This window comes from Phocoena sinus, chromosome 15 (assembly GCF_008692025.1).
Source record: "Phocoena sinus isolate mPhoSin1 chromosome 15, mPhoSin1.pri, whole genome shotgun sequence".
Classification (NCBI taxonomy): domain Eukaryota; kingdom Metazoa; phylum Chordata; class Mammalia; order Artiodactyla; family Phocoenidae; genus Phocoena; species Phocoena sinus.
Window position 1 is genome coordinate 59,370,132 of NC_045777.1, and position 26,032 is coordinate 59,396,163.

General features: G+C 48.5%; 1 protein-coding gene and 1 long non-coding RNA gene across 2 annotated transcripts; one reads left to right on the forward strand and one right to left on the reverse strand.

Annotated features, from left to right (window-relative positions):
• Positions 1–247: 247 nt before the first annotated feature.
• On the reverse strand, positions 248–16,860 carry LOC116739493. The gene is made up of 4 exons (XR_004345602.1): positions 16,717–16,860; positions 16,198–16,369; positions 2,067–2,180; positions 248–296 (listed from the first exon to the last, which is right to left on the reverse strand). It is a non-coding gene; the product is annotated as an uncharacterized LOC116739493 (long non-coding RNA).
• A 236-nt stretch (positions 16,861–17,096) lies between these two features.
• Positions 17,097–25,766, forward strand: SNN (stannin). The gene is made up of 2 exons (XM_032603774.1): positions 17,097–17,171; positions 24,327–25,766. The coding sequence occupies exon 2, from the start codon at positions 24,418–24,420 to the stop codon at positions 24,679–24,681; it is 264 nt and encodes an 87-aa protein (XP_032459665.1). The 5' UTR covers positions 17,097–17,171; positions 24,327–24,417; the 3' UTR covers positions 24,682–25,766.
• The last annotated feature ends 266 nt before the right edge of the window (positions 25,767–26,032 follow it).

Here is a 26,032-nt window from a genome sequence, read left to right on the forward strand (position 1 = left end):
TTAAAATAGTTGTCTTTGGGAAGTGACTGGAAGACGGGAGGAAGAGTGACTGGCTTTGCACTGTATTCCCTTTGAGTTTACCATGAGCAAGTATCTTCTTAAAAAAAGAGAGAGTGGGCTTCCCTGGTGGCGCAGTGGTTGAGAGTCCGCCTGACGATGCAGGGGACATGGGTTCGTGCCCCAGTCCGGGAAGATCCCACATGCCGCGGAGTGGCTGGGCCCGTGAGCCATGGCCACTGAGCCTGCGCGTCCGGAGACTGTGCTCCGCAAAGGGAGAGGCCACAACAGTGAGAGTCCTGCGTACCGCAAAAAAAAAAAAAGAGAGAGAGAGAACGAGAGATCTAAAATAAAATACGATCAAACACTCCTTTTGTGATGACTTAATATATTAAGACAAAATAACAGTTGCCCTCATACAATTAAAAGTGCCTCTTGGACTTCCCTGGTGGCGCAGTGGTTAGGAATCCGCCTGCCAATGCAGGGGACACGGGGTTCGATCCCTGGTCCAGGAAGATCCCACATGACGCAGAGTAACCAAGCCCGTGTGCCACAACTACTGAGCCTGTGCTCTAGAGCCCACGAGCCACAACTACCGAGCCTTTGTGCCACAATTACTGAAGCCCATGCGCCTAGAGCCCGTGCTCCACAAGAGAAGCCACCGCAATGAGAAGCCCGTGCACTGCAACGAAGAGTAGTCCCCGCTCACCGCAACCAGAGAAAGCCTGCGCGCAGCAACAAAGACCCAGCACAGCCAAAAATAAATACATAAATAAGTAAATAAAATAAAAGATGCCTCTCGCAGTTATGCACATAATAGTCAGCCACAAGGTGCCCTCAGATGGATAAGTGTGTCAGCCACGAACTGCCGGAAAGCTGAGTCTCGGATGATGGGGGAGATTCCTCTCCACACCCCAGGCTCAGGCAGGGAAGCAGGTCCCAGAGTCTCCTGCACAAGCCCCCTCCCCAGGATGAACAAAACACAGGGCTGGGCCCAGGGACAGCCCCCCAGTGTCAACAACCTAAGGTGCCCCCCGAGTCCCTCCAATCCTCCTGCCTGGGGTTTGCTTTGTCCCTCTATACAATGGGCATATTGGGCTCACTCCATTTTTCAAACTTTTTTTTCAGCCACACCGCAGGACATGCAAGATCTTAGTTCCCCAAACAGGGATCGAACCCACACCCCCTGCAGTGGAAGCACAGCGTCCTAACCACTGGACAGCCAGGGAATTCCCATTTTTCAAACTTTTTACCACGGAAAATTTCAAACATATACAAAAACACAGAGAATAGTAAAGGGAGCCTCCAAGCACTGTCCCCTCCCCTCCCCAACCATCAACTCATCATTTTCTTTCACATTTACCCCCTCCCCACCCTGACTATTTTAAAGCAATTCCCCAACAGAGGATCACTTCATCTGTAACTAGTTCAATATGTTTCTCCAAAAGACAAAGCCTCTTTTTCAAAACATAACCACAGAACCACTATCACACCAAATAAAAGTGAACAATAACAGCTTAATATCATCCAGGATCCCCTTGGTGGTCACATCCCCTAAATATCAACTTAAAACAAAACAGTTAATATGTTCAGTCAGGATCCAAACAAGGTCTGCACATTGAAATCAGTTTATGTTTCTTTTTTTTTTTTTTTCAGTTTATGTTTCTTAAACCCCTTTTATTGTAGACTTTATTTTGTTGTGGTGGTGGTTCTCCTATTTTATTTTTTTATTTTAAAATTTTTACTGGGGTAGAGTTGATTTACGATGTTGTGTTAGTTGCAGGTGTACAGCAAAATGAATCTCCGTATACATTAAAGTAGACTTTAGATTACTCCAGTATATCCTTCTATTCCCTCCCACGGCCCATCTCTCCCCCGCCTGCCAATATCCACCATATTAGTTATCTATCTGCTGCATAATGAATTTCCACAGAACGTAGCACTTAACACAACAAACATTTATTATCCCATAGTTTTTGTTGGGCAGGAATCTGGGTGTGACTTCCTCCAGTGAGAACCCTTAAGAGTTTCTCCCTGCAATCTAAGTGTCGGTAGGGCTATGGTCTCACCTGCAGGCATGACTGGGCAAGGATCCAGCTTCCAAGCTCCCTCAGTACACGTTGGCAGCATTCAGCACCTTTCCACGTGGGCCCCTCCAACGTGGCAGCTCACAACATGGCAACCTGTGTCATCAAAGTGAGCAAAGGAGAGGGAGCAGTGGGTCTCACACTTGTGTATGCGCCAGACTCTCCCAGAGGACCTGTTAAAACACAACTCACTAGGCTCCATCCCCAGAGCTCCTGATCCAGCAGGCTTGGGTGGGGCCCAAGGATGTGCATTTTTTAAAAATTAACATTTATTTATTTATTTTATTTCAGCTGTGCCAGGTCTTAGTTGTGGCACGCAGGATCTTCGTTGGGGCAAGCACAATCTTTTAGGTGCAGTATGTGGGCTTCTCAGTTGCAGCATGTGGACTCTTAGTTGCGGCATTCAAACTCTTCAGTTGCGGCATGCATATGGGCTCTAGCTCCCTGACCGGGGGTCTAACCCGGGTCTCCTGCACTGGGAGTACAGAGTCTTACCCACTGAACTATCAGGAAAGTCCCAGGATGTGCATTTCTAACAAGCTCCCAGGTGATGCTGGGGACCACACGTTGAGAGCTACAGAATTATAGGTACCCCCCTCTCTAATTTTTTATTTCTTCATTGCATTTTATCTGTTGAGGGGCCACTCTTAAGAAGTCCAAGGTGAAGACAATGGTTTCAATCCTGGATGCAAATGAGAATTACTTGGTGAAAAACTAAAACTACAGTTGCCATGTGATCCAGCAATCCCAGTCCTGTGCATATATCTAAACAAAAGTATAATTCAAAAAGACAAATGTACCCCTACATTCACAGCAGCACTATTCACAATAGCCTTTTGACCTAAATATCCATTGACAGATGAATGCATAAAGAAGATGTGGTATATATATACACACATGCACACCTACATATAATGGAATACTACTCAGCCAGAAAAAAGAAACAATGCCATTTACAGCAACATGGATGGACCTAGAGATCATCACACTAAGCAAAGGAAGTCAGAAAGAGAAAGACAGATACCATATGGTATCACTTAAATGTGGAATCTAAAATGCAACACAGGGCTTCCCTGGTGGCACAGTGGTTGAGAATCTGCCTGCCAATGCAGGGGACACGGGTTCGAGCCCTGGTCTGGGAAGATCCCACATGCTGCGGAGCAACTAGGCCCGTGAGCCACAACTACTGAGCCTGTGCGTCTGGAGCCTGTGCTTCACAACAAGAGAGGCCACGACAGTGAGAAGGCCCGTGCACCGCGATGAAGAGTGGCCCCCGCTCGCCACAACTAGAGAAAGCCCTCGCACAGAAACGAAGACCCAACAACACACCCAAAAATAAATAAATAAATAAATAAATTTATTAATAAATAAATAAATAAAATGCAACACAAATGAACCTATCTACAAAACAGAAACAGACTCACAGACATAGAGAACAGACTTGTGATTGCCAAGGCAGAAGGGGGTGGGGGAGGGAAGGATTGGGAGTTGGGGATTACCAGATGCAAACTATTATATATAGGATGGATAAACAACAAGGTCCTACTGTATAGCACAGGGAACTATATTCAATATCCTGTGATAAACCATAACGGAAAAGAATATGAAAAAGAACATATACATAATTGAATCACTTTGCTATAGAGCAGAAATTAACACAACATTGTAAATCAAGTATACACCAATAAAATTGAAAAGAAATTACTTGGTGAACTTTAAAGGGTCACACCATCTCCACATCCCCAGCAGGGCCTGGGAGACAATCACTGAAAAAGCAAATGTCACAATAGCAACTCTGATGCTCAAGCCCAGCTATGGGCCACTCATGCATCTAGTTGTAGATTATTTCTAAATCTTTTAGCAAAGTGGGGCCAGTTATTCCCATTTTACAGAAAAGGAAATTGAGGCCCCAAGAAGGTAACAGGAAAGTGGCAGAGCTGGGCTCAAACACAGCCCCAAGTGCTTTGTCTGTCAGTGGGTCGCAGGCCTGTAACTCATGCTGGAGTCTCCGTCCCCTCTTGATGAAAAGTCCTCTGCCCTCAGATCTAGAGAAGAAAGTTGCTTGTGGTCAGGCTCAGCTGTGGATAAAAGCGCCTAAGAGCTGGGCCTTGGGAATAATTCCTGCCTGACCCCAAAGCCACCCCAGGCCCGGGATGGCAGCTGTGAATAATGGATGACACCAGGGAGAACACTGTGGCCTGTGATTCATCTCCACTGTGATGGACAACTACCTCTGGGGCTGGGGAAGATAGATGGACTTCCCCACCAGGAGGCCCCACCTCTCCCCTCCATCCCCAGCCTCTCTCCAGCCTCAGAGTCAAAGGTAGGGCCCACCGGGGAATCAGGGGTCAACCCCACTGCCTATTACTTCCTCATTTCAACCTCTAGACCCTTCCTCCTGTAGAAGCAAGGCCCAGAGACTAGATTCTGGAGGGTGAGGGAGGGAGGGAGGGAATGGCTTTGATGTGTGGTGGTGATAGATGAGGGCTCTGTAGCCAGACTGCCAGGGTTCAAGTCCTCTGACATATGCTAGCATTGTGCTCTTGGGGGACTCACTCATCCTAGCTGAGACTCAGTTTCCTCATCTGTAAAGCGTGGAAAATACCATCAACTTCATGGAGTTGTCAGGGGTTAAGTGAGTAAATAACACATGTAAAGTGCTTGGCATCACCTGGCACATGGTAAGTACTCAATAAATGCTAGTTAGTGTTCTTATGCTGTGTACCCGGCAATGTGGGAAGCTTCCTGTGTAATTTGTCTTATGCAATCCTTATGGCAACCAAGGGCAGTATCTGCTATAATTCTCATTTTACAGATGAGAAAACCGAGGATCATGGAGATGAAGCATAAGATCGCAAAGGCAGTCCATGGGAGGAGCAGAATTTGAACTCAACATCCAGTGAACAATTCCCAGTACACTCAAGAGTCCCAGACAAACATCCTGCCCCACTGTCCCCAAAATACACTTGTCACCTTACAAAAGCTCCTAAGATTATACGACCCATCCCTCCTTACACAAAAATCAACTCCAGATTAAGGGTTTAAATGCCAAAAACAAACAAACAAATAAAAACCACTTTAAAATTTTTAGTAGGAATTAGAGGTAAATATCCTTTGGAACTTAATGATGGAAAAGTGATAGATTATGGACTTAAATGTCAAAACCAAAGCTTCAGAACCCTTAGTAGGAAATATAGGTGAATATATTTTAGACCTGTGTTGACAAAGATGTCCAGCATCATTAGTGATCAAGAAATGCAAATCGGGCTTCCCTGGTGGCGCAGTGGTTGAGAGTCCACCTCCCGATGCAGGGGACAGGGTTCGTGCCCCGGTTCGGGAAGATCCCACGTGCCGCGGAGCGGCTGGGCCCGTGAGCCATGGCCGCTGAGCCTGTGCGTCCGGAGCCTGTGCTCCGCAAAGGGAGAGGCCACAACAGTGAGAGGCCCGTGTACCGCAAAAAAAAAAAAAAAAGAAAAAGAAATGCAAATCAAGATCTCAGATGGCAACAATTTCACACTCAACTGGAAAACATTTTTAAATCTAATAATACCAAGTGTCGGAGAGGATGTGGATCATACATGCTGCTGGTGGGAGCGTAATTAGTGCAACTGCTACATAAAGTATCTTGTTATCATCTCCTAAAGTGAAACATTCACGTATTCTGAGTCCCAGTGATTCCATTTCTGGGTAAACATCCCAGAGAAACTCTTGCACGCACACCAAGAGCCACTTATGAGAATGCCCAAACAGCACTGTAAATTAGCAGACACCTGGACACTACCCAAAAGGCCACCCACAGGACAGCAGATGGGTCAGCCATGGTACACAGACCTAGTGGATATATGACACAACAGTTAAAACAAGTGAACTTCAATATGGGCCAATCTTAGCTATACATAGACTATTAAAGAAATTAAGCCCCATAACAGTCAGACAGCTTGATACTCTTTTTTAGGTTATCTGGATTCTCTTTGTTATGGGTTGAATTGTGACCCTGAAGAGAAACACTGAAGTCCTAATCCCTGGTACCTGGAAATGTGACCTTACTTGGAAATAGGGTCTTTGCAGACATGATTAGTTAAGTTTAGATGAGGTCCTATGGGTTACAATGGGCCCTAAATCCAATGAATGGTGTCCTTATAAGAAGAAGAGGAGGTCCTAGTCGTAACAATCAGGCAAACAAAAGAAATAAAAGGCATCCATATTGGAAAGGAAGAAGTAAAATTATCTGTTCGCAGATGATTATGATCTTATGTATAGAAAACCCTAAAGACTCCATCCAAAAGCTATTAGAACTAATAAATGAATTCAGTAAAGTTGCAGGATACAAAATCAACATAGAAAAATCATTTGTGCTTCTATATACTAACAATGAACTTATCTGAAAGAGAAATTATGAAAGCAATCTCATTTACAATAGCATCAAAAAACGATAAAATACTTAGGAATAAATTTAACCAAGGAGGTGAAAGACCTGTACACTAAAAACTATAACACAAAACAAACAAACAAACAAAACCCTGATGAAAGAAACTGAAGAAGACACCAATAAATGGAAAGCTCTCTCATGTTCTCGGACTGGAAGAATTAATACTGTGAAAATGTGCAAACTATCTAATGTGATCTATAGATTCAATGCAATCCCTATCAAAATTCCCATGGCATTTTTCACAGAAATTTACAAAACTACCGTAAAATTTGTATGGAACCACAAAAGATCCCAAATAGTCAAAGGAATCTTAAGAAAGAAGAACAAAGCTGAAGGCATCACACTTCCTGATTTCAAGCTATGTCACAAAGCTATAATAAAACATACTGGCATAAAACTAGGTGCAGAGACCAGTAAAAATGAATAGAGAGCCTAGACATAAATCCACACATACTGTATGTCACACAGTTGACATACAGTCAACTGATTTTTGACAAGGTGACAAGAACATACAATGTTTGAGAAAGGACAGTCTCTTCAATAAATGGTGCTGGGAAAACTGGATATCCACATGCCAAACAATGAAACTGGACCCCAGTCTTCCACCACTCACAAAAATTAACTCAAAATGGATCAAAGACTTAAATGTAAGACTTGAAACCATAAAACTCCTAGAAGAAAATATACGGAAAAAGCTCTTTGACATTGGTCTTGGCAATGATTTCCTGGATGACATCCAAAAGCACAGGCAATAAAAACTAAAATAAACAAGTGGGATTACATCAAACTAAAGAGCTTCTGCACAGCAAAGGAAACAATCAACAAAATGAAAGGCAACCTACAGAATGGGAGAAAATATTTGCAAACCATATATCTGACAAGGCATTGATATCCAAAATATACAAAGAATTCACACAACTCAATAGCAAAAAAAAAAAAAAAAAAAGTAAATAATACGATTTTTAAAATGGGCAAAGGACCCGAATAGACATTTTTCCAAAGAAGACATTCAAATGGTCAATAGGTATGTGAAAAGGTGCTCAGCATCACTAATCATCAGGGAAAAGCAAATCAAAACCTCAATGACATATCACCTCACACCTGTTAGGATGGATATCATCAAAAAGACAAGAGATAACAAATGTTGGGGAGGGTGCGGAGAACAGGGAACCCTCTTGCGCTGTTTGTGGGGATGTAAATTGGTGCAGCCACTGTGGAAAACATTACGGAGGCTCCTCAAAAAACTAAAAATAGAACTACCATATGATCCAGCAATCTCACTCCTGGGTATATATCCAAAGGAAATGAAACCAGTATCTTGAAGAGATATCTGAACTCCCATGTTTACTGCAGTATTATTCATGATAGCCAAGATATGGAAACAACCTAAATGTCCGTCAGTGGATGAATGAATAAAGAAAATGTGGCATACATATACATACACACACATATATGCATATATACATATACATACACACACATATATATGCATATATACATATACACACACATATATATGCATATATACATATACATACACACATATATATGCACATATACATATACATACACACATATATATGCACATATACATATACATACACACATATATATGCACATATACATATACATACACACATATATGCACATATACATATACATACACACATATATATGCACATATACATATACATACACACATATATATGCACATATACATATACATACACACATATATATGCATATATACATATACATACACACATATATATGCATATATACATATACATACACACATATATATGCATATATACATATACATACACACATATATATGCATATATACATATACATACACACATATATATGCATATATACATATACATACACACATATATATGCATATATACATATACATACACACATATATATGCATATATACATATACACACACACACATATATGCATATATACATATACACACACACACATATATGCATATATACATATACATACACACACATATATATGCATATATACATATACACACACATACATATACATATACATACACACATATATATGCACATATACATATACATACACACATATATATGCACATATACATATACATACACACATATATATGCACATATACATATACATACACACATATATGCACATATACATATACATACACACATATATATGCACATATACATATACATACACACATATATATGCATATATACATATACATACACACATATATATGCATATATACATATACATACACACATATATATGCATATATACATATACATACACATATATGCATATATACATATACATACACACACATATATGCATATATACATATACATACACACATATATATGCATATATACACACATATATATGCATATATACATATACATACACACATATATGCACATATACACATACATACACATATATGCACATATACATATACATACACACATATATATGCATATATACACATACATACACACATATATATGCATATATACATATACATACACACATATATATGCATATATACATATACATACACACATATATATGCATATATACATATACATACACACATATATATGCATATATACATATACATACACACATATATATGCATATATACATATACATACACACATATATGCATATATACATATACATACACACATATATATGCATATATACATATACATACACACATATATGCACATATACATATACATACACACATATATATGCATATATACATATACATACACACATATATGCATATATACATATACATATACACATATATATGCATATATACATATACATATACACATATATATGCATATATACATATACACACACACATATATATGCATATATACATATACATACACACATATATATGCACATATACACATACATACACATATATGCACATATACACATACATACACACATATATATGCATATATACATATACATACACACATATATATGCACATATACACATACATACACACATATATATGCATATATACACATACATACACACATATATATGCATATATACATATACATACACACATATATATGCACATATACACATACATACACATATATGCACATATACACATACATACACACATATATATGCATATATACATATACATACACACATATATATGCACATATACACATACATACACACATATATATGCATATATACACATACATACACACATATATATGCACATATACATATACATACACACATATATATGCACATATACACATACATACACACATATATATGCACATATACACATACATACACACATATATATGCATATATACATATACATACACACATATATATGCACATATACACATACATACACACATATATATGCACATATACATATACATACACACATATATATGCACATATACACATACATACACACATATATATGCACATATACACATACATACACACATATATATGCACATATACACATACATACACACATATATATGCACATATACACATACATACACACATATATATGCACATATACACATACATACACACATATATATGCACATATACACATACATACACATATATATGCATATATACACATACATACACACATATATATGCATATATACACATACATACACACATATATATGCATATATACACATACACACACACATATATATGCATATATACATATACACACACACATATATATGCATATATACATATACACACACACATATATATGCATATATACATATACATACACACATATATATGCATATATACATATACATACACACATATATGCATATATACATATACATACACACATATATATGCATATATACATATACATACACACATATATATGCATATATACACATACATACACACATATATGCACATATACATATACATACACACATATATATGCATATATACATATACATACACACATATATATGCACATATACATATACACACACATATATGCATATATACATACACACATATGCATATATACATATACATACACACATATATGCATATATACACATACATACACACATATGCATATATACATATACATACACACATATGCATATATACATATACGTACACACATATGCATATATACACATACATACACACATATGCATATATACATATACATACACACATATAAATGCATATATACATATACATACACATATATGCATATATACATATACATACACACATATGCATATATACACATACATACACACATATGCATATATACATATACATACACACATATAAATGCATATATACATATACATACACATATATGCATATATACATATACATACACACACATATATGCATATATACACACATATATATGCATATATACATATACATACACACATATATGCATATATACATATACATACACACATATATATGCATATATACATATACATACACACATATATATGCATATATACATATACATACACACATATATATGCATATATACATATACATACACACATATATATGCATATATACATATACATACACACATATATATGCATATATACATATACATACACATATATATATATACACACACATACATACACACTGTAATATTATTCCACCAGATGTTACGTGAAATAAGCCAGACAGAGAAAGACAAATACTGTATGGTTATCACTTATATGTGGAGAAGAAAGAGAGAAAGAGGGAAAGAGAGATAGAAAGAAAGAGAGAAAGCTGATTTCATAGAAACAGAAAACAGAATGGTGGTTGCCAGGGGCTGGGGGAAGGGGGAAATGAGGAGATGTAGGTCAAAGGGTACAAGAATAAGTTACAAGAATAAGTTCTGAGGATCTAAGGTACAGCGTGGTGACTATAGTTAATAATTCATTATTGTATACTTGAAAGTTGCTGAGAGTGGATCTTAAACATTCTCACCACGTGCACACAGGTGTGCGTGCACACTATGTGAAGTGACGAACAGGTTAATTATATTGATCTGGGTAGTCATTCTGCAATGTGTATTATATCAAAGTATCACACTGTACACTTTAAATCATATTTGGCAATTATTCCTCAATAATGTTGGGGGAAAAAAGAAGAGGTGATGACACATAGAGGAGAAGGCATGTGAAGACAGAGGCAGAGGCTGGAGTGATGCACCTACAAGCCAAGGATTGCCACGGATTGCTGGCAACCACCAGAAGCCAGGAGAGAAGCATGGAGCAGATCCTTCCCTAAAGCCTGCAGAGGGAACATGGCTCTGCCAGCACCTTGATTTTGAACTTTTAGCCTCCAGAACTGTGAGAGAATAAATTTCTATTGTTTTAAGCCATCCAGTTTGTGGGAATTGCTTCCAGCAGCCAGGGGAAGCTAATATTATAGCCTTTTAATAAAGTTAGTAAGAAGAAACTAACATAAAAAAATATACTTTGAGGGACTTCCTTGGTGGTGCAGTGGTTAAGAATCTGCCTGCCAACGCAGGGGACACGGGTTCGAGCCCTGGTCCGGGAAGATCCCACATGCCTCAGAGCAACTAAGCCCATGCGCCACAACTACTGAGTCCTTGCGCCACAACTACTGGAGACCGCGCGCCCAGAGCCTGGGCTCCGCGACAAGAGAAGCCACTGCAATAAGCCCGCGCACCGCAACGAAGAGTAGCCCCTGTTTGCCACTGCTAGAGAAAGCCTGCGCGCAGAAGCAAAGACCCAACACAGCCAAAAATAAATAAATAAATGATTTTTAAAAAACCCTATATATATACATATATACACACACACACACTTTGAGGATAAAACCATACAAGAAGGAAAGCTGGGAGTAATGAAGACAGGACCCAAGGTGATGGGGACCACGGGGTGGGGGATGGGATAGGGAAACCTCAAGACTGGACTTGGGCCATTGTTAGGGTTCTGGCTTTTGATAAATGGGTTACTTGGTGTGTATCACGTGATTAAAATAACTGTGGAAATTTTTAAGCAAAGCAGGTCATGTAAGACCAAAGAGAATACGCCATGATCTGGATTATGATCAGTCCATCGTTCTCTGCACCTGAAGTTTCATTAGAAAATTACTTAAAATCAAAATAAAAGGGATCCCTGCACAGCTCGCTGTCTGCCTGCTTCCACGTCTGTGAGTTTCTCTGGTGCCAGGACGAGGCTGCATCCTCCCAGTTCGGGGCACACCTTCTCAGAGAGCCCCTGCCACCACACCTCTCACCTTGCTGTCTTTCCCTTTTTCCCTAGCGCATACACTGTCTGATAACCCCTATAGTGTACTCAGTTCTGTGTTTATCATCTGTCTTCCCCCAGGAGACTGTGAACCCCGTGAGAGCTGAGTTTCCCATCTGATTCATGCCTGTCTCCCCGGGAACTAGCACAGTGCTTGGCACAGAGGAGGTGCTCCATAAAGATTGGCTGAATGAATGAAAAAGTGAGTGAATAAATGAATGATTTAGTGAATAGGTGATTAAGGGGCGCCAGTGCCCAGGTGTACGTGTGTGTTTCGGGGGGTGGGTACCGCACGTGGGAATGCAGGGCAGGCTCAGGGCAGGGAGCACCTCAAGACAGCCCTGCCCTCCCCCCTCCCCAAGTCTGCCCCTCATCACGCTGATAACACAGACTCCAGGAATGAAGACCGGAGCCAACCCCGGCCGCCCTCAACCCATGACAACCCAGCTGGACTCTTCCGGTCAACACAGGAGCCCATGGGATATCTCCGTCCCGGCCAGGGGCTCTGTCTGGCCCTGCAGTAAGAGGACTGGGCTGCAAGCGGCTGTGGGCTTCACCTCTGGCAGGTTCCCCACTTCAGCCATCCGTCTTCCACCGAACTCACTGCTTCCATACCCCTGTACCATCTCCAGTTACTTCTATTACATTTTGCTTTAAATTAATTCACTTATTTTTTTCCCCTGAATAGACTGAATTAAAAAGGAATAGGGGGGAACTCCCTGGCAGTCCAGTGGTTAGGACTTGGTGCTGTCACTGCTGTGGTTCTGGGTTCAATCCCTAGTAGGGGAACTAAGATCCCGCAAGCCATGCGGAGCGGCCAAAAAAAAATTTTTTTTTTAATAAATAAATAAAAAGAAATGGGTATGTCACTATCAAAAATGGAAAAGCAGTATCTGTGCCCAAAATAGAAAGTAACATAAACTGCAGAAAAACAACACATTGTTAAATTCTAGATCAAGACTGTGGATTGCCCAAGACTGTCAGCCCAAGGTCTGCTCCCTCCTGGTTATAAGGGAGCCAAGCCAGTGCTAGAGAGATGTTAAAGCCACCCACCAGCAAGGGAGGATTTCTCTCCTTGATCAGGATTGCTGTGTGATTCAGAACAAGATGGTGCCCTCTCTGTGTCCCATCTAACCTCGCCCTGCAGAACTCACCAGCGGCTCACTTCTCTCCCTTTGGGGAACTTCCCTCTGGCCAAGCAGTTTTCATTTCATTTTTAGGCCTGGAACCCTAAGAGCTGTGGGCTTGGCAAGGAGGCCCCACTGGAGTCTCCCCGGAGGCTGGCTGAGGCCTCTCTACTCCCCAGCAAACCCCTCCCTTGTCCCAGTCCCTCCAGTGCCCCAAGGGAAGCAGGCACAGGGCCAGCCTGGCACAGGGCAGGCCCGGCTGGGCCCCAGCAAGCCCCAGGGAGCCAGGGTGATCTCAGCCCTTGCCCTTAATTATCTTCCTGGCTAATGAGCATCTGAAAACCTCCATGTCATCTATAGGAGGACCCCTGGGATGCTGGGGGCAGGGAGATTCTACGGGCCAGATGTCACCAGTGGAGGGAGGTGGTAGGGGCCCCAAGAGAGGAAATGGACTTGGGGAGGAGAACTACACTTCCTGCCTCTTTGTAGGGGAGAAAGCTAGGGCTGGGGCAGGCAGTTACGGTGGCGGTTAAGTGCAGGACTCAGCAGCCTACTATGCGGGCTCAGATCCAGGCTTGTTGCGCGCCACCTGTGACCTTTAGCAAATGCATTAGCCCCTTGCTGCTCAAAGTGTGGTCCCCAAACCATCAGTACCACCTGGGAGCTTGTGAGAAATGCAGAAGCTCGGGCCCCGACCTACTAAGTATCTACATTTTAACAAGACCCCCAGGTGATTTCTGTGCACATGTGTCACTCTGTGCCTCAGTTTCCCCATCTGTAAAATGGGGATTAAAATGAATTTATGCATACGTAGTGTTTAGAACAGGGTTTGCTGCTATTATTATTCATTCATTGTTATTATTATTGAAGCAACTCACTCTGGGCAAGAGGGATGGCTGGACCCAGGTGGGCTATTCCCAGTCCCCCACCTCTCAGGGGCCCAGAGATGGGTTGTCACTGTGAAGACCAGGAGGCTGAGGCTCACAGAAATGCAGTGATTTGCCCAAGAACCAAATGGGGGAGCCCAGGTTCAACCCCATTACTGTTCAACCCTATTACTAATGTTAAGAGTGAGTGAAATTGTTTCCTCTGCACAAGCACTTGTGGTGCTCACAACCACCCTGTGAGGTCAACTTACTGTCACCCCCATTTTTCAGATGATGAAACTGAGGGACAGAGAGATTAGGGTGCTTTTCTAAAACTACCCAGCAGGAAAGGCTGCACGGCAGCCGGGCAGTCTGACGCTCATCTTCTATGCTATGCTGCATTCCCCCTCTGGTTTTTTCCTCCCAGAACCTGTTCCCCCATAGTGTCCCTGCTTCCCCTGTCATTTCTTTGACAACCCTGGCTCTGGGGCTCTGAGCCTGCTCCTCCCAAGTGCTCACCACTAATGAGGTCTTTGGCTACTTGAGGCTGGAACCGCAGAGGCCGCTGAAACTGTCTCTGTGGGAAGAACCTGCTTCCTTTCACCCTGGGCTCCCAGGTGTGGCTAATGAGGCAGGAGCCCTTGAGGGCCGCGCTGCCCAGACTCAGGAGCAGGAATTGTTCTGGGCTGTCTGACTCTGGTCTCTGCAGACCTGGCCTGGAGCTGGAAGCTCCTCTGCCTCTCTGTCCCCTCTTACTTTCCTCTCTTACAGCTCACATCCTGGGCCTGGCCTCTTGGCTAGGGCACAGCAGGGCCAGACCTGGAGGTCTGCAGTCTGCCCATTCATTCATTTACTCGACTGGCACGCATCATACTCTTGCAAACGTACAATTCTGCAATGCACAGGCGGGAAAATAACAAAGGGACCGCGCTAGGTGGAGATAAGGGAGGGCCCTCTGAAAGACAGGAGTGGAAGAATGTTTCGGTTGAAGGAAACAGCACAGGCAAAGGCCCAGAGGTGGGAAACAGCTTGGCACATTTGAAGCAGGAAGGAGAGACCAGCGACAGCGTGGCGACTATGGCCTTGAGAGCTGGGCCCTCCATCTTCTCCCAGAGTCCTCTGCTTGAGGCTGGCAAAGACATTTCCAGACAAGACTCCCAGCTGCCAGGATGAGGGGCTCCACCTCCTCCCTCCTGCCTTCCAGGCCAGAGGTGGTGATAAAGGGAACTTGGGCCACAGAGGCCTTGAAGTACCCACCCTTGCCCCTCTTATGGGCCCCGGCTGGCCACAAGGGGGAATGTCCTCCTGCTGGACAGCCTTCTTGGGCGGACAAGTGGACTAACCGGCAGTAACTCCCAGGCAGACAGGCGTGGCCTCCAATCCTGTCTTCATTATATGCGGGCTGTGGTACTTCAGCACTTTGGAGCGTCTGGAAAATGAGTAGCTCTTCCTTTCCCCGTTGTCTCCATGAAATGTGTTGAGAGCTGAGTACAAGGCATAGCTCTTGGTGAGGGCCTAATCGCGGGGTTATTAAATTAAATAACCATGACTATAAGAGGCCAAGAGGCTGCAAATTCCCCACAGCTTCAGCCCGCAGCAAAATGAGTGCTCTGTGAGGGCAGAGTCCTTATTTGTCTTGTTCGTGGCTGTACCCGCGACCACTGGTGTACCCGGCACATGGTCGGTGTTCCATAAATGTTGAATGAATGGACAGATGGATGATGAATTAATGAACTAATAAACGAGTGAACAACCAGCTCCCTCCCCACGGAAGGACATTTAACTTAGGGGTCCTGCCTATCTTTTGCTCCTGCCCGGGATGCTGCCGCTCCCTGCTTCCGGGCAGCGTGCCACACTCTTACCTGCTGTGCGCCTCAGTTTTCCCCTTCGTAAGCTGGCGGGAGTAAGGAGAGCCTCTGATGGGGGTTGAAGGCAGGGCCCCCAGTCCGGGCCTCGCACCCACCCGCGCCCAATCGTTGCGCTAGGAGGTCGAACCCGCACCCCGCCCCCAGTTCTGCCAGCTGCGCTCAGCCCCCGCCCCGCGCGCACGTGACCCCGCCCCAGCCCGCCCCGCCCAGCCGTCCCAGCGCGGACTCCCATTGGCTGTTCTAGGAGAGCCCTGCCCCCGTCCGGAGCGGAGCCGGAGATACCCCGCCCGCCGCAGAGAGGGGCTCCTGCGTCCGGACTGTTCGCTGCGGCCGGACCGGGCTGGCTGGCTGGCTGGCGGCTGGCTGGCGGGCGGGCGGGCGGGCGGAGCCGGGCCCGCGGGGCTGCGGGACGATCGGGGAGATCGGGCCGGGCTGCGGGCGGCGCCATGGTGAGAGGGGTCGGGCGGCCGGGCGCTCGGGCCCGGCGGGGGCCTGCAGGAGGGGAAGGGGCCGCCCCGGATGGGGTGGGGGCGCGCGGTGGGGGGGGGGTCTCTGCGGCGGGGGAGGGGCAGCCCGGGCGGGGCCGCGGCTTCGGGAGGAGGGTCTGTTCCGGGGGGCCGCGCCCGCGGGCGGGGGTTCTTTGTCCGCTGCGCTGCGGCGAGATCGGGACAAAGGAGGCGGCGGGGGGCGGCGGCGGCTTTGCAGGGAGCTGGTGTCCCCCCAACCCAGTGCATACCCCTCACCGCGGCCCGCAGTTCTGCGCCCCAGGCTGGCCGCGGGTCTCCTCCGGACACTTAGGGATTTTTAAAAATAACAGGAGGCGGGGATCCTGGCAACCTCCAGAGTGGTCAGGAGAGCTGCAGAGGTTAGGGGTGGGGGTTCTGGCGACGTCTGGCGCCCATTTCGCAGGTGGGGAAACTGAGGACGGGCTGCGGCGTTTGGTGCCCGGTTCCGTCGGTGGTGACTGCGCGGCGTGGGCATGACTGAGTCTCGTAGTCCCCCGTCACCTAAGCTTCCCCCGCGCCAAGTCAAGCCGACTGGAGTTGCCTCTCCAGCTGTCGTTTCCCCTCCAGCTGTCGCCCCCTGGGCCGAGCTCCCTCCTCCCTCCAGCCTCGCTTAGCTCTTTGGTAGAGTCGGGGAGACAACGGAGTCGCCTGGCAGGGTTAAATGAGAGGGTGCGTGGAGCGCGCCTGGCACTGAGCCTGCACGTCGCCCGCGCTTGGCACGCGGGAGCTGCCAGGGCGCTTATCATCCCTGTGTCCCCAGCATAGAGCCGTCCACCCCAGTCACCCAGACTCTTCAGGTGGGGGCGGACTGGGGTTCACTTGTCCCCCTTGTCCCCTCAGGCAAGGGAGCGGGGAGGCGGGGGTCAAATAATATGACATTTTAGTGTCAGAGTTGAAGTCCCGGATTCTGGATCCAGGCTGCCTGGATTTGAATCCCTGCGCAGTTACTTTCGGGCTGTGTGACCTTGGGCAATTGGTTTAACTTCTCTGAGCCACAGATTCTTTATCTGCAAAGCGGGCATAGTAATAACTCTAGGGTTGTTTTGATGCTGAAAGGAGATTATCTGTGTGAAGTGTTCAGCCCAGTGTCTGGCACATAGTAATTATTGCCAACTTTTGCCAGGCATCTACTGTTATTACTGAAGTTGTTTGGCAAGTGAGCTGAGCCTAGGGCAGCCTGTGAGAATAGCCAGTGGCTGATTCACAGGGTGGGGGCACAGGAGACTCGCACTGACCTTGGGGCAGTCCCTGGGGTTCTGCCTGTGCCAGCTTCCTCTTCTGCACAGGGGAACCTGGGGGGTGCTGGTGCGAGTTTCCTCTCCGGGAGGACCGTGGTGTAATGGGTGGGTGGTGGAGGGTGAGGTGACACTGGCTGCAGAGCTGGGCACAGCCCAGTGATTGTCAGTCTCCTATCCGCATCCCCACTGTTCTTGCCCTGGCTTTTGGAGGGCAGGGGCCTGTGTGATGCTTCCTTGGGTTCCAGTGCCTGCTCAGGCCTGGCACAGAGCAGATATGCCACCTGCCCCCTTGTCATGGCCCGTCCTCCCCACAGTCCTATGTTTCTAATCAGAAACTGGGCAGGAAATGTTTCCGGTTTGTGAACTGGGGTCCCCCGAAGAGACAGAGCCTGGTTTGCTGGCACACCTGATGGCTTTGTTGGGGGAAGGGGCATGGCTTCACCCCTGCGGAGGTGGTGCGTCCCCTGTAAGCAGGGCAGCCCCAGAAGGTGGAGGCTGCAGGGGGGGGAGGGGTGGCAAGCTGGCATCCAGCTGGGCTGGGTGACACTCATGATGTGCCCAGTTAAGCGAGAAGAAGGTAGCAGCGTGTCCCTGAGGAAGGCGCTATTTGTGGCACTGGGCCTGGACCAGGCCCTGTACCCTCCTGGGAGCAGGTCCTTTCGGGGGGAGTGAGGGGCGACCCTGTAACACCCAGGAAGGTGTGGTACCTGGTGACACACAAACCCGGTGGCCCCATAGCCCTTCTGTTTTCACATTTCTTATCACTTCTCAGCCTCCCCACAACCTGGCTGCTGAGGTCAAGGCCTCTTTCCCATTTTGCAGGCTGAGAAACTGAGGCCATTAGGAGCAGCTTGCTTGGCTGGGTCACAACAGCTAATTATAGTGAGTGGAGGGATGGTGTGGGGCAAAGGAGGGGACTCTAATCTGCCCTGCTGCTGGCTGGGCTCCACTGGGCCTTAAGTGTGTGAAGGGACCTGTGAGTGGGGTTAAGGCTTCATTTTGGGGTCCCCTGAAGAGGCAGGGGTAACTAGAACCCAACCCAACATTGGGGAAGACCTAAGCCGTGGGCCTACGAGGGCAGCAGGACAGTGGGGGACGCCTGCGCTCAGCTTGCTGGTGGCTGATCCAGGGTCTGTCCTTTGAACCCATCGGTGGTTGGGGGTGGGGCACGGGGAGAGGTCAGAGGGGTGGTGTCCGCAGACGCTGGGCTTTAGAAAGCTTGTTGAGATCCATCTGAGGGAGGTGGGAGCGGGAGGGTGGAGGGAGGGTGGAAGGAGGGTGGAGGGTTGGCACTGTGTGTTTGGGGGATCCAGATGGCCTTGGGCTTCCAGTGCCAGCTTTCGTCCTGAGGGAGCTGGCAAGGAGATGCTACAGAGGTTGGGGGAGCATGGCCCGTCGCCCACCCCTAGAGTGCCCGGAGACTACAGTCCTCGGCTGTGCTCTGGCTCCCAGGCTGGCCTGACCCTCTGCACTTAGAAGACCCCTCCCTTTATTCTGCTGGGCCCCACTTCTGGGTACCATCCTCCTTTATTCTGTCCAAGTTCACTCTTGGACGATCCATTCAAGCTCTCCACGCCTTAGTTTCCTCACCTGTGAAACTTGGATGGTAGCAGTGAGCAGCGCTAGCCACGGGCTTGTTGGGAGGAGTAGATGATGGTATGGAATAAGTGTTAACTGCTTTGGTGATTGTTCTAAGGGTGTCCAGGTTTCCTATGTGCCATCCTGGGCGTCTACCCAGCCCAAGCTGTGGTCCTCCGCATCCTGCCCTGTGTGCTTTCCTGGATCAGGGTGAGGGGTCAGCTGACTTGTAGGAGACATCTTAGCTCGGAGGGGGTAGGAGGGAGGCCCTGAAGAGATGAAGCAAGGGGTGGGGTCCAGCCCAGGCCAAGAGGGTTCAGAGGGAACTGGCCGGCCGCCCTCATGCTTCAGGTTCCTCTGGGATCTGCATCTCAGTGGCATCTTCCCTCCCCTCCCCTCCCCACAGCTGGTGCAGGGACAGCTGCCCCTCCATGGGCTTGGGCCAGGCCTGCCTGGGACCCACTTGCACACGTGGCTCCTACCCCCATGCTCAGCCTGCAGTCTGTCCTTCCACGCAGGCCGCCAGCTCCCTTGAGGGGACCCATGGTGGCTTCAAGATTCGGGGGCATTTGGGGTGGGGGCTGCTGACCATGATCCCTATGCAAGCAAGGTCTCCTCTGATTACTGCCTCCCCGGGCTTGGAGTGGTCGGTCAGCAGACATTTATTGAGCACCTGCTGTGTGCTGGTAGTAGGGCTGGGGATCCAGCAGTGGGCAAGATGGACAGTGCCCTCCTACAGCCTCAGAGTCCACTGCGGGAAGGAGACGGCAGCCAGGGAAACACCTTCCCTCACCCAAGAGAATTTCAGGTGGCAGAGCGCCAGGAAATAAGAGGAAGTAGTACGAGACGATGGCCAGTGGGGGTGGGCTGTGTCTGGCTCCTGGGTGATCTGGGAAGGCAGCCCCCAAGAGGCACCTTCTGAGAAAGTCCCGTCTGATGGGAAGGAACCAGTCACGGGACACTCAGGGAAGAACACTCCAGGCAGAAGGAACAGAAAGTGCAGAGGCTTTGAGGTATGAGGCAGAAGGGTATGAAGAAGCTGGGGAAATAGGGAATTTGGATTCTCTGCTGGTACCAGGGAGGGTTCTGAGCAGGGGATGACATGATCAGATTTTTTAACAGATAGGTTCTCAGGAAATACTTGCTGAGTGAAGGAAGAAACACATTCAAGGGAGGGCCAGGGACCGCAGGCAAGGCATGACTGTGGCCTGGTCACCTGGCTCTACCCCCTCCTCCTGACCTGGGGCAGGGGCAGCAGACAGGGTTTTGAGGTCACCACTCCTCTCAGAGGGTCCTTGGAGCTGGGGCTACCTCTGCCTCAGTTTGCTGGTTGGTGGTTGGTCGTTGGTCCCGGGACCGCTTCTCCCCCTCCCCCAGGACTCAGAGGCACTTCCTGGGCTCCTCAGCTGGTTTGGCCCCTGGGGTCCCCCCTCCCCAGGTCTTGCTGCCATTGTCTGATTTCCTACTTCCTGTCTCTGAACCACCCCCCTGCTCCCCAAACACACACACTTCCCCTTCTGAATTGATACTGACTTGCCTTCCTGTCCAGGAACCCAGGGGGAGGGCAGGCACCCCAGCAGGCGCTGGACACAAGGGCCAGTGGAGAGGGTGAGGCGGGGCAGCTAGGTGTGCTCCCAAGCGGGACGAGGGCACAGGGGTTGGGGCAGGTTCACCCAGCTGCAGCCAGCAGGCTCTCTGGGGGTTGGGGGATCACCTGCTCCATGCGGAGGCCCAAGAGGACAGGCTGAGCAGAGTTGTGGGAGCTGATGGTAGCCCTGATGGTGGCGGGGGAGAGGCCAGGAGGACCTGTGCACTGGGTGGGCACAGAAGTGCGCAGGGCCACTCACGGAGCACACAGCCCAACAGGGGAGGCAGGTGCCAACCCGATGGCCCTGACACAGACGCCAGGGTTGCACGTTGAGGCTGGTGCCCTGGAGGGAGGGAAGGAGGGAGTGCAGCCATAGGACGAAGAGGACTTCCTGGACCGCGGGATCAGGAAGGCTCCCCGCCTGAGCTGGAGTTAACCAGGGCAGCCTCCACACGTTGATATTTGTCTGGGATCTTTGGGGAGCTGTCCCATGCCATGTGAGAGGTTTACCAGCATCCCTGGTCTCCATCCACTTGATACCAGTAGCACCTACACACACACCAGCTGTTATAATCAAAAATGTCTCCAGACGTTGCCACGTGTCCCCTGGGGGGCACGGTTGCCCCCACTTGAGAACCACTGCACAAGGGTAAGGGGAGCAGAGCATTTGGGCAGAGGGACCTGGCTGGGCAAAGGTCTGCAGGTAGGAAGGAGCGTGGGGTCAGCAGGGGAGGAACAGGGGTGGAGATGCTTCATCAGGTCCCGTAGGTCACTGTAGGGACTTGGGATCTTTCCTCTGAGTGACAGGGGCACTGGCTACAATGGCCCCCACAGGTGGACCAGGGAGCCTGTTGAGAGTGATGGCAGCGGCTTGACCCTGGGGGCAGTAAGAAGGGGGAAGACTCCAGGGATGTCGCCCCCTCCCCCGACTAGGACCCCTCTGCACAGGTGGGTGTGGGAGCAGGGCAGTTCTGGGGGTCTGTAGGGTTTTCTCAGGGCCTGGTCCCCATACAGACTCAGGGGCGTTGACTTAGCTGCCTTTGACCTTCAGGCGAACCTGGCCTTGGGGTGGGGGTGGAGGGCTCCCTGGTGTGGATAAGAATCATTTCTAATTAAGGCTGTCATTGCTTAAGGAGGGCAGGTTCCATCCTGTCTGGAGGGAAAACCTTCCGCTTCCAATGATGTCTACCTGCACTGATGTCTGTCTTCTCCAGAAAAACCAGATTCAGACAGCTGAGCATCGACTCTGCCCACCCTGTGCCCAGGCGTTGCAGGCATCCTCGTAACCACCTGGGTGTTAGTTACTATTATTTGCTCTGTTTACGGTCAGGCAGGAGAAATTTTAAAAGTGCAAGGTCTTGGGACCCAGGGGTGCCACCACCTCCAACCTCAGTGGGTTGTTGCTGTCTGGGCCTTGGGGCATGTACACCCCTCCCTGCCGCCACCCAAACCAGCTGATCTCCAGCTGCAGCCACTCCTCGCACTTGCCAGCAGGCCCGCCTGCCTTCAGAGCCTTAGCAGACAGTGTTCCCCTGCCGGGAAGCTCTTCAGGGTCTGGCTTTCCCGCACATCTCGGCATCAGCATCACCTCCCTGAGTTTTGCCTGCCCCGCCCAGTTTAGCATCAAGGCATCTGGTCCCCTATGTTCCCAGCATTACATTCCTGCATTTGTAGAGACAGGTGTTTGGCATATTGAGCCGTTTGCAGTCTGGCTCCTGCACCAAGACGCCGGCAGAGGCTGGTCTGTCCCACTCTCCCCTGCCCTCCTCTAAGTTTTTCCAGAGCCAGGTCAGCTACAGCTTCTTTGTGGGCAAAGGCTGTTGTGGGCTGCACTCTCTCACAGGTGCTCCTGAAGACTCGTTGAGCTATGTATGTCCCGTTCACAATAGGGGCTGATGTCATTTCCCTGCTTTTGAATCCCTCATCTCTGGCCGTCTTGAAGCACTTTATTATTATTATTTTAATTTATTTATTTTTGGCTGCATTGGGTCTTCGTTGCTGCGCACAGGCTTTCGCTAGTTGTGGCGAGCGGGGGCTACTCTTCGGTGCGGTACGCGGGCTTCTCATCGCGGTGGCTTCTCATGTTGTGGAGCACGGGCTCTAGGCGCACGGGCTTCAGTAGTTGTGGCTCACAGGCTCTAGAGCGCAGGCTCAGTAGTTGCGGCGTACAGGCTTAGTTGCTCCACGGCATGTGGGATCTTCCCGGACCAGGGCTCGAACCTGTGTCCCCGCATGGGCAGGCGGATTCTTAACCACTGCGCCACCAGGGAAGTCCTTGAAGCACTTTCAATCTGTGAGCAGTTACTGAACACCTAGTGGTGCTGGACTTCTAGAACATTCACCTTAAACAGACCCTCTTTCAGCCTCTGCTGCAGTGGTGATGGAGGTCTCGGGTGCCCCCTCTCCTGCCTGTCAGGTTCCTGGCTGAGCGAGGATGACTGCGTGTCTGGTAGCAGAGGCACTGAAGGTTATATTAAATGGAAGTGGCTGGGTTGAGTGAGAACGCTGGTGGCATCATGAACAAAAACACCCAGCAAATGCCAACCAGTCTGTTTCTCACTAGGATGCGGGCAGGACAGTCAGGCTTAAGAACTGATTAAAAATAGACCCCATGGAAGAGCAAGCCCGAGCGTGTGAGCTGTCAGGGTCCCCAGTGGAGTCCCTAGTGGAGCCTCATCTTGCTCTTTCTTTCAGGGCTCTCGTGTCCAGCCTGGGTTCCAGCCTCACTGAGCCGTCCCCACCAAGACCTTCCTGCAGAGGGGCCCCCCCCGCTCAAGCGCTAACCATGTCCATCATGGACCACAGCCCCACCACCGGTGTGGTCACGGTTATCGTCATCCTCATCGCCATCGCTGCCCTGGGGGCCTTGATCCTGGGCTGCTGGTGCTACCTGCGGCTGCAGCGCATCAGCCAGTCAGAGGATGAGGAGAGCATCGTGGGGGATGGCGAGACCAAGGAGCCCTTCCTGCTGGTGCAGTACTCGGCCAAGGGACCGTGCGTGGAGAGGAAGGCCAAGCTGACCCCCAACGGCCCTGAAGTCCACGGCTGAGCCGGGATGCAGAGGCTCCTGGACCTGTCTGCCGCCAGCCAAGAGGCGCAGTAGGGGCGAAACCACAGACGTGCTGCCATCTGAGAGGAAGGGTTGATGCTTGCTGGCATGGCCTCACCGGACTTCGTCATCGCATGCACCGACTCCTGGGGTCCCGGCGGTCCTGAGCCAGGGCTCAGTGGCACTGGGCAACCCCTCAGCCTCCTGGTAGGACTGCCCATTGCAGGCAGTGGGCAGGCCTGACCTTGCTGGGGCTCACGGCCCCACAGCGCTTTTGTTACTTGAATGTTTAGCTGAGCCTGTTTTTGATGGAGCTACTACTGTAACGCGTGAACTCACAAGCCTGTGAACTGTAAATAGGCCCCAGAAGCACGTGCTTAAGCCTCTCTTGCTGATTTTTTTAAAAATATAGAGCACATGGGACTGTCCGTACTAACGCTGAGCTGAGTCAAGGCGGTGGGGGGGGGGGGGTCTTAGACTTGTAAGGCCCACGTTGCACTTGGCAGGGGCCTCAGATACACGTGTGTATGTAGAGGACGTGACACGTCGACTTTAAGTCTCGCAGCTAACCTGTTGGGGTGCTTTGGCGATTTCTGCTTCGTGAGCAATGAATGGGAGCAGCAGCACGTCCCGCCCCCTCCTGCTCTAGGTAGATGAGGTTGTTAAATGCCAGTTCCTGTTGCTAGTGGAGTGATTGCAAGGAAGCTACTGCAGCTGCTTGGGAGCCGGTGAAGGACGAGTCAGGGCCCAAGGCCCGAGTCCCAAGGCTGCCAGGCGTCCTAGTGGCCGAGCAGTTTCTGGCCCCCGTGGTCTTGAGCATGCTGAGCACCCTGCCCCCCACCCAGCTTTACTGAGCACAGGCTTCGCTAGAAACACCAGAGCCGCGGTGGCTACCTGCATCCCAAACCCAGTTGGCCCAGGAAGGAGAGAACATTGTGGTTTTTGTTTGTTGTTGTATTTAATATTTTCTGCACTGGACGGGGTGGTGGTGGGGTGCTTGGTTTCTTCCCCCTGTCCTTTTCACAAATTCGCTTCCTTTCCTCCCAGATTCCCACCCACCTGCTGGGTCCTGGATTTCATTTTCCTCAATGGGCCACCTAGGAGGGTCCCCTGACCTTACTCTGAGAGCGCCAAGTGTCACTTCTTGTGTGCCTGTGCACACAGGAGCCCCCAGCAGCCTGTGCTTAGTGGGCACCCAGGGGAGGGGGCTGGGGGAAGAGGGAGTTTCAGGTTCAGGATTTGGTTTTCGAAAAGGTGAGGAGTTTGGGGGCTCTTGGTCAGGCCAGTGATTCCCACCCTGCCCCTCCGAGATGTCCCTTGTGTATACTTCAGTGAACTTGCTTAGGTTTTT